Raw genomic sequence first — 9986 nt, 5'->3', positions numbered from 1 at the left:
CCGTCTTAGGGAGAGGGGTGCTGCAACGCTTTTCATGAGGCTTCTGGACAACTTTCAGAATTTAAGAGGGAGAGCCCAAATTGCCACTGATGCTTGCATCCATTCAGACAGTCAATTTGTGCATTTCAATTTCAAGACAACTTGACGTGATTTCGACCGCATGGGGGCGCCAAGCCTAACATCTACGCGCACTACATTTAGGTGGGTGTATTATTTCAAATTCAATGTTGATTTCAGCTGACAACCGATCGTGACGAGATTAATTTTCTTCCATCGTTATAAGAAAGGGATGCTAATCCTATGACGAATTTGTCAGATGTGACCAAAATCGCACTTAGCAGGAACCAAACCAATAATTATAATTATAATCCAGACATGCTTTGTGTCAGCCAGGGAATTGTTAAGTAGAAGCTGCAATTCTTGCACTTCATACAAAACGCGTTGATGGATTCAAGGCATAGAAACGGGATTCGCGATTATTCACCTAGACTTGAGCTTCCATGCAGCACATTGTTCTCTTGCCGAGTTGACTTTCGGAAGCCCGTACCAGTTTCAAATTCATAAATGCATTTGTTGAACTGCAATATAAAATTCATAAAGCTCATGAATGGTTTGTGTTAGTTAAAGGACGCCAACAACTTTCTCAATTTTTTTTATCATGCCCATTCCATAATTTGTGTACCAGAGTATATCAAACATGCCAAAGGTTCTCTTAAAAAAATCGTGTGTTCCAATCATTTTATGCACATCTTAACTTAATCTAATTTATGTACATTCCTCAGTATAAAACATTTTTTGTGGTGTTTATGCTTGAATTTTATAATGATGAAATTGAAAGCAGTGTTAAACGCATATTTGAACATATTTGAACGCTATAGCGTACAGCATCTCCCATTCCAACCGGACTAGACTTTCTGGTAGTAGTGTCCATTCAGTCATGCATGAATGCCATGAGTGCTTCCTAAGTCGAATCATAACCTTAAAATAATCACCAATAACATTTCAATATCTGCTATTCAGTTTGATACGAAAATACTGCAAAGGTATAACTACGATGACAATTGAAATATTGCCGACAGGTTTCCGGGTTACCAAAATATGTAGAGGGTACTTATCTTGTTCAAAATAGCACAAACTTTTCTTAAGATTTGGAAATGTAAACACAAAGCTTAAAATATTCCAAATGTTCAAGATCAATGCTCTAATTTGATCACAAATTCGATGCCAGCATTAATGTAACAAGTCACTTGTTTTTTTTGTGTGTGGTTTGCTTGCCACCCCCCCCCCCCGAGATTACAAACATGCTTTCTTCTTATTATTTTTTTTTAACACAAAGCCAAAAGACTCGAGACTTATGCACCAATAATGCCTTGAAACCTCAACTCAGACAGGCCCAGTTTTTTTCATGTACAGTACATAATAGTTTCTTGAAGATTTGATCTATTAGTCCCCCATGAAAATATACCACATTGTCCTTTGCCCTTCTATAATCAATTCAATAAGGTGCAGACAGAATACCCATCGATATAATTTTTTAAAAACAAAATGGATATAGCAACTACGCGCCCTTTTGAGGCTACCGGAAACAATAAAAATCAAGCGCGCGCAAGATTCCACACCATTTTCCTTCTTTTGCTTATGCGTGCGCGTTTTTATTCTTACTGCGTCATGGAGTACCTTGAAGGCCGTGTGTGCGGCAGCATTGAACGAGCTCTATCCAGTTTTTTTAGTGTATATATGTAGATGAGTGTACGTCAGAAACCAATCGTCCATGGTGATTAGACTATATGGTATTGTGTGAAATGTGGTTCTTAACAATGGCCGCCAAATATTTGATAAATGACGATTGAGTTCTCCTCGAGAACAATGGAATTCCTGCCCATTCAGCGCAAATCATTTGAATTAAATCTAGAGAAAAGGGAAATATGAGGACAAATAAAAAGTAAATCGCAATACCCCCAGGCAAACAGAACAAAGAACTTTTCAATACCAATTTCTTTTTATGCTACCCTCACTGACGCTCCCAAAAGCATATTTGTCTTGTTCTTTCAATATTCTATTCATTTTATTTGTTCTATCTTCTATTTATTTTGCATGAGACTTTGAAAACAACAACCACAGAGTCAGCATGAGGTAAAGTGCAAACCACAGGAGACACCTCCATGATCTCGATTTGCTTCACAATGTCAAAAGTTCATAATTTAGTAAGATATAATGCTAAGGCAAATTCCAATCATTAAAGAAATATACACTGTAAAAGCTGTGGTGTTAAAACTGACACCTGATGATGTCAAATCACCACTTTTCTTTTTCTTATGTTATTACATGAAATCATGATTGTTTGATTTTGTCATACACTGTAAAAACTGTGATGTTAAAACTGACATCGATTTGTGTTAATAGAGGACCACACGCTGAGGTGTTAAAATAACACCCTAGAGATTGAACATAACACCAAAGAGTGTAAATGTAACAACCATAGGTGTTGTAATATCACCTATAGGTGTAAAACTAACACCACCAATTTAACAGCGGTGTAAAATAGCTGGTGTGGTCCTCTATGTACACCGGTTAATACCACTTTTTTTTCTGTGTATATATGTTTCGCAATCACTGAATATCACAAGGTTAGATAATACACATATAAGGCAATGTTGTATATTTTACATGCACACTTAATGTTTATCTCGCACTTCAATTCATTTTTAAATTCAATTAGATTCAAGGAAAAGTAAATAGGCCTATAAACGAAGGTTATTTAGACAGGAAATTTAAAGTTACAAATTTGTTTTCAACCTTAAAACCAGAACCTCATTAGAAATATTCCCGACAGTAGGTTTACAATGCATGATGACGGAGCAGCAATCTGATTTTTTAAGAATGTTTTTTATCATGACTTCACCAGAACAAAAAATAATATCAATGAATTTGAAAATCTTGTTTTATTAACCTTCGTTGTCTTATCAATCGTATGCCTTATATTTGGACACACCTAACCAGGATTATCAATAATTCACCTGTAGGCTTTCCTTTGTTGTTTTGGTTTTGTATTTGCATTTGCTCCGGTATCCAGAATAAAAAAAGTCCCGTTTCTGCTCCGTCGTGTATATTTCAAAATGAGGTTGGGACTTAAAGTTGAAAGGGGCAGCCATTAGTTAATCTGGACCTGTTGCCATATCCAAATAATAGGCTATATAATAATATTGATGCAGTTATCTTTATTGACCTTTTCAGTACAAATACATTTCGCCTGTATTTAATTTCATTGTGTGAGAGAATTTTGCCTAAATTAAAGTCCTATGAAAATCCATCAATTTCGCAATTTTTTCTTTAGGATATTTGCATAATGCCCTTTGAAAACAGAAATAAGCATATTGAATTAACAAAAGCCAATGTATAGTAAATTAAGAGGCTTTTATAAGAGGAAATTATAATTTGTTAACAAATTAAACCAATGAATGTATGAATAAACATCATAAAAAATTATCTAGAAAATATTTTGAACAAACATGTATATCAGATGTTGACGTTGCTGGCTTTCCGTAGTTGTGGTTGATTGGATCAATCGTAACTCTTTGTAAGACGAGGTCCCTAACTCTTCAGCTACCGGACGAGGATGAAAGAAAGACATCCAATTCTACACTGATAACAGAAGATGAAGAGGCAGGTTTGTATCTTAACACAGTGTAACAAAAACCAAATTCCATGACTGCTGCAAAATTGTAGGTCAATTGGAAGTTACATGTATTGTTTGGTTTCACCGTTTCACCGTTTTCTGACAGTTATGCATAGAACTTAGTGAGAAAAACGTTCTTATTGTGATGAATTATCGAGAGTTGATACGGTAAATACATAGCAAGTAAATATCCAGGCTGCTGTTATAAACGCTCTTTTTCCCATAAGGAGAAAAATTTAATCATGCTTAGATTGGCTTGACCCCCCCCCCCCCCCTGCTGACACTCCATCTTGTATAAGGTTGCCAATCTTTCATTTCAGAAATTTATTATTACAAAACAAATTAGTATTGGTTGGTGTTACAAACTGAATCAGTTCAAGGTTTACTACAGCTTTGGGTTACTTCACCCATGACTATTCATCGAGACGTTTTATTTGACCCATTACTCATCACAGATGTATTACATCAAAAAACATGTTTAGTAATAGGCTCACAAAATCTATCACGTTCTTTGAAAACAACTTTGCTCGATCCCTCTTCAGGAAGTGCAGCGTATTAGTATCACACAGGTCTATATCCAAATATACATCATCGTGGGATGAATATATGGGCAAACATGGGATGGGTTTGTTTATTCATATCGTAATAATATACAAATGACAGGTATCTGCCTATTTGGAAATAACCACGAGCTGGCTTTTATACTATTTTAAACATTTTCTTAGGATTTATTCTAACAATTTATTTGGATTATTTTTTCGATCTTTTCTTTGTTGATATGGAAGTGGAATATGATTCTCAAGTATCTATTTACAACTCGCGATCTGCAGATATTGGGATGCGCCTTGATGGGCATGTATGGAAAAAATAGCCAATTATTCTTTGGAAGCAAAAAGGAATTGAAAATAAAACATTCAAGAGCATGCATTTTCTCAATGATACTGCTCAACCGATGTGATCTAGGAAATGAAAATAGATGAAAATATATTAAGTGCTGAATCACACTCTAGCCTAAATCTGATTCAAAAACACATCAATGAAAACATCACAGTCCTTTTGTCGCAGGGATTATGTGTTGATATTCCTATTTTTATGAAATCCAATAGAAAACACATGAATAACCTCTTATATTATATCAACTACCTTTTTCTCATTGTTTATTGGTTCTTGAGAAATTTTCAATTTCCCTTGTTATAACAAACGAAAATTGACTATAAGTAGAGTGTTGACCCAACTATGGGCTGCATGCCAGGTCGCTTTCTTTTCACGTCGATGGCATGTTGATATGATTTATTTAGCGTTATGGTGGTTTTCATCGGGAACAACGTCTTTCATAATAAGGTGTTTTCGCTTCCATGACTCGCAACGGAACATAGACAATGTATTTTCAAAAGCCCTTCATGACAATGAACAACCAACAATTCAAAAATTGTTGAATCAGCAATGTCGTAATGAACTCGAGACCCGGCTCGAGACATAAAAAATATTTCCAATATTTCGTCAGCCCCGAAACTTCAGACGAAAATGCTTTTCCGGTTCACTAATTTTCGACAATGACCTTCCATCTGTTCATTGTCGTTTGACGTATATTTTCCAAAAGATTTACTGTGTTCTTGAGTCCGTCCACGTTGCAGTTGGGAAACTCTAATTTAGAGTATGCATAATAAGGCATATTGGATTGGATATGAAGAACTTGCTCCATACTGATCCAGGAGCTACCAATAATAAAAAAATATCTATAGGCCCTGTGAAAACAGGGGGATAGAAACAAATCCTTTTCTTTCTCAAAGTGGTGTTCACTTCTCAAACTTTCCAAGACAATGGAGACGTGGAAAATAAGAAGAAAATCAACAAAGTGGCAATATCCATTGGTGAGTGGCGAATTACTGTGTATTTCATTCGCAATTTTGTAGGTGACATCCCTGGACGAAAATCCCATTGAACTTTTCATTATCAAATCTTTGTGAAAGTTGCATTACCGTTGCATTGAAAAAATATTGTAAGTTATTAATCGTTGTGATTCATAAATGTGTTCGTTACGCAAGACTGGCGACTGTCACTTATTTTGTGCCGATAGGCCTATCAAAATGTTTAATTGAAGTTTCATCATACAGTACGTATCAAAAAAAAGTTTACACATAGACAAAATTCTGTAAAATTATACGTTTGCAATATCCTGAAGATTTTTTCCACATTTTAACATTGGTACAGATCGATTTAAGCAAATGACGATATAACTGTCGAAAAGTATTTCCGCTTGAGTGAGCACCACTTACATTTGAAAAGTAAGTGAGAAGGATTTGCGCAGAACTTTGAAATATCCATGCGAATAAAAGTAGACCTTAATCATGAAGATCACGTGGAATTCAGCTATAGTAGGATTGATTTGAAGATATTTTACCCTTTTAACTTGTTTCCTTGCCAAAAACTCTTCGGAGAGTGTATTGCGCCGCACCCCACTACCTCACACACCGAGGCCATCGTGACGATATTGGTTTTACAATGAGCTGTGATTTACATGAAATGGCTTAGGCTTGATTTGATTTTGTTAATAATTGTCAAGCTTCGAAAAGTGAAAAATGAAATGTAAACCCACTTTAAATGATAACAACTTAGTGAAAAAAATGCGTGAGATGTCTGATATAATCTTTTGTTCAGATATAGTTATGTCCTCAGATCCAGCTGGCACAAAAAGGGTAAAGGTTGTGCTTACTAAATGTTGAAATTTCAATCTGGGTGGGAAAATTGTTACAAAATGCTTGAATGTATCCGTTTTTATTTCAATTGACTAAAAGTGCAAGGGAAATCTATGAGAAATGTTCCGCAGGGTAAGTTTGATTTCGCCCTTTCCCCTTGACACAGCATGAAAACGGGCATTTCTGCGAGCTTTACAAAAATGGACAGTGCTCACTCAAGTGTAACATTCTGTCAAAACTTCTACTTTCATTGGATAGATGAGACCCAAACCCAAGATTAGATGTGAAAAAAATTACGCACATGTTGTATATTTTTGTAATTCCCATGCAGGGCTTTTTCAAAGTGTAAACTTTTTTTGATACGCACTGTAGTTTTAATTGTTCGATAATCTTTATTCACTTTTGACAAATTGCTACATTCAGCAGCTTGTTAAGAACATGAATCTTACACAACAGCGATTACAGAGTCTTTAGCTGATCATTTAAAGCTTTGATTAACAACACAAGATCCATGCAAACTTTAAATAGGCACTAATATTATAGTGTTAACTCTTTCAATGCATATCAAGTATGTCGTGAATTACGTCGATAAAACAGATGGATTGCAGTTATGTGAATCAATCTACCAAAATACATGTACTTCCTACAAGTCAACAAGTTCAAACAATGTAGTCTGTGGCATGAGATATGGGTGTGTGAAAATTGAGGGAGGTTGGGAGGGACAGAATGAGAGAAAGAAAGAAAGAAAGAAAGGGTGTGACAGAGGGAGGGGACTAATTATTAGTCAGAGGTATTTTTTAAGGTAAGAACCTGAAGCGTTTGTTGACAAACAATGATTAATAAGCCAAAGATGTACGGTCAATCTAACATTATTATGATTCATAGTTCGCAAAATGATCAAACATTGCTGAGATGTCAGCAAAGGCTAGTTACTGTTTTCTTCTTCTTTCTTGTAATCCATGCCTGTGTATAAATAGTTCATGGTAGTATACAAGGTCAAAATCACGGATAAGAACCGTGGAACTCTCCTATAATGTAAAGGGAACACTGGTTGAGACCAGCAGTTTTCTGATATACCTTTCTTTACCACCTCCACGGCTGAACCCTCCATAGAAACTTGTCTCTTTAGAGGGTCAACAGACCGTGTCTCCATCTATTGAACGTTCGCGAGACACAATAGGTGACATCCTGGGAGCGGCTTGAAGGTATGCTGATCAAATAATACAGAATTATGGAAATTAATCTATAACGTGCCCCCGCAATAGCAACAAAGAAAACAATACTCCCACCACAGTGCAAATGAGAAGCTGGTCTCTGGTTGGCTACAATTTTGGGGGCAAACAGGGCGTTGGCAGTATTAACCTGGCTTTCGATCTCGTCTCCGCTATTACCTGCTGGAGTTGAAGTTAGTATTGAAAGGAGCTATATACTACGTGATACGGGCTTGACGAGACCCTAAGAGGACTATTAAAACTTCGATTTTTCTTACCGTGGATAGATAAACAGGCTCAATATATGATCAAAGGCTTTTTATGATATATTACCTACCAAGCAGCTTCGGAAAAGACTGTTGCAGATAACCAACCGTAATCATGGAGACATGTTTAAAGATGTTGGTCCCTGCTCTCTTCGTTTGGTTCACTCTGTTTGTGACAGATGTCCATGGGCGTATGTATTTATAAAATAACTTACCCTTTATAAATGAAGCAAAAAACAGCACTTCCATTTTACTTGTATAACTCAATAGCGAAGTAAAAGTTTCATCATTCTCACTAAAGTTTTCATGTAGGTTTATGATTTGTTTCGCCTTTTACTTTGACAACGCGAATAAGTAGTTGTGCATAACCATATTTCTAAGAACGAAGAGACAAAAGCCTGAGAATGTATATAAAAATATATAAATGTTTTTTTCGATTGGATTGACAGGACTTTATCAAAGTGTACATGTTTTATTGATACGCTCTGGTATTCATTATTATGTTCTAAGTTGTATCACAGTCACGACAGTGGTAATATTCAATTAAAAGAACAATTATTCTTTTTATATTTATTTTTTTCTTTTTACCTTTTCCATCCTATATTTTTCCCTTCTGCTGTTTTTGTCAAGACTTAAAAGATCATACATGGCTTCTTCCTCCTGCCTCACCCCTTTAGTGGAAGGGATGATCAGATGACAAGATCTTGGATCTCGTCACATGTCTACATTCTGTGGGAGAGAGATGATCAGATGACAAGATTTTCGATCTCGTCGTAAGCACGACGTCTTTTAGACATGTTAGAAGAGATGATCCGATGGCAAGATCTTGAATCCAAGATCTTGTCATATGAACATCTCTCAAACAGGGTGTAGACATGAGGACATCCGAGATTTTGTCATTTGAACATCTCTTACACAGGATGTGGACATGACGAGATCCGAGATCTTGTCATCTGATCATGTATTCTACAAGATTTAGACATGACGTGATCCAAGATATAGCCATCTGGTCATCTCTGCTAAAGGATGTAGACATGACGAGATCACATATCTTGTCATCTGACCATCTCTCACATGGGATGTAGACATGACGAGATCCGAGATCGTGTCCTCTTATCCTTTTCCCTAAGAGGTGTAGACTTGACGATATCATTATATTAACAATTGGGTGGCACGTTTAAGCTTCCATATGTATAAGTCCTGATTTTTGTTTTTACATAAGAAAATAAGTTTATTATAATATACTTGGATATACAATCGAGAAATAGCAGATCAGGGTGAGGACATGGGTTTGAAAATGTATATGTTTAGATATGGTAATATCAGACAAGAATACAGTGTTAGCAGAGACGGAAGAGGGATAAAGGTTTTTAAGCTATATGTGATACCTTTATGACACAATTAGTTTGGAAATGTAATTAATATACGAAATTCAGGAGAGCTCGTTATCTACCTAGATGTAAGAAGAAAACACTTTTCAACTGCATCTTCAATACAAATTTTAAAAGGCAACGGATTTGTACTATTACTCATTAACATGCATTTGTTTTGTTTTTTTTTTTTACGATTGATTAATGAGTTGCTGAATCTAATCCGAATCAAAATTTGAGCTCATTCAGAGTTTTTTTTTTATTTCAACAATGGTAAGTGGAAGAAATGTGAAGAAAAGGTATGCTGATGCGAACTGGGAAAATATGCAATATGGTCAATCTTTCATTAGAAACTGTTTTGCAGATCTTTCAGCCAGTATACATTGTCTTTCATTTGTTCTTTTTTGTCTGTTTGTTTCTTTGTTTTTGTTACGTGTAAAATATTCTAAAAAGTTTTTTTCTCTGACTTTATAGAGTGCAGTAGTATCGAGTGCCTGAATGGAGGTGTCTGTAATGATACATTCTCAGCAGTGCCCTCATGTTTATGCACTGGGGCATTCGCAGGAACTCTTTGCGGAGAACAACCATTCTTTCGTAAGTTGGACATTTTTTTTTTCTCTGTCACAGCCTAATCTTAGGAATTAGAGTTGCTTTTTACAATTACATCAGTCACAATACTAAATAGTCAAGTTGGGTATGACTGCAATTTTTTGCTGGAAGTTTGTAGTATAGCAAGTATAGGGTGTCCACTCAAAGAATAAGACGGG

The 9986-nt window shown here is 35.8% G+C and overlaps 1 protein-coding gene across 1 annotated transcript in view; it reads left to right on the top strand.

The window, feature by feature from the left end:
* The first annotated feature begins 7714 nt into the window (after positions 1–7714).
* The window catches only part of LOC121423126, a 102879-nt gene continuing 100607 nt past the window's right edge, over positions 7715–9986 (top strand). Inside the window, exons 1-2 of the mRNA XM_041618417.1 lie at positions 7715–8040; positions 9694–9813. Of these exons, the coding sequence (XP_041474351.1) occupies positions 7965–8040; positions 9694–9813 (196 nt within the window). The 5' untranslated portion in view covers positions 7715–7964. The remainder of the gene's footprint in view (positions 8041–9693; positions 9814–9986) is intronic.

Source organism: Lytechinus variegatus, chromosome 10 (genome assembly GCF_018143015.1).
Source record: "Lytechinus variegatus isolate NC3 chromosome 10, Lvar_3.0, whole genome shotgun sequence".
Taxonomy (NCBI): domain Eukaryota; kingdom Metazoa; phylum Echinodermata; class Echinoidea; order Temnopleuroida; family Toxopneustidae; genus Lytechinus; species Lytechinus variegatus.
Note: the sequence above shows the minus strand (reverse complement) of the source record. Positions and strands in the feature narration are given on the sequence as shown.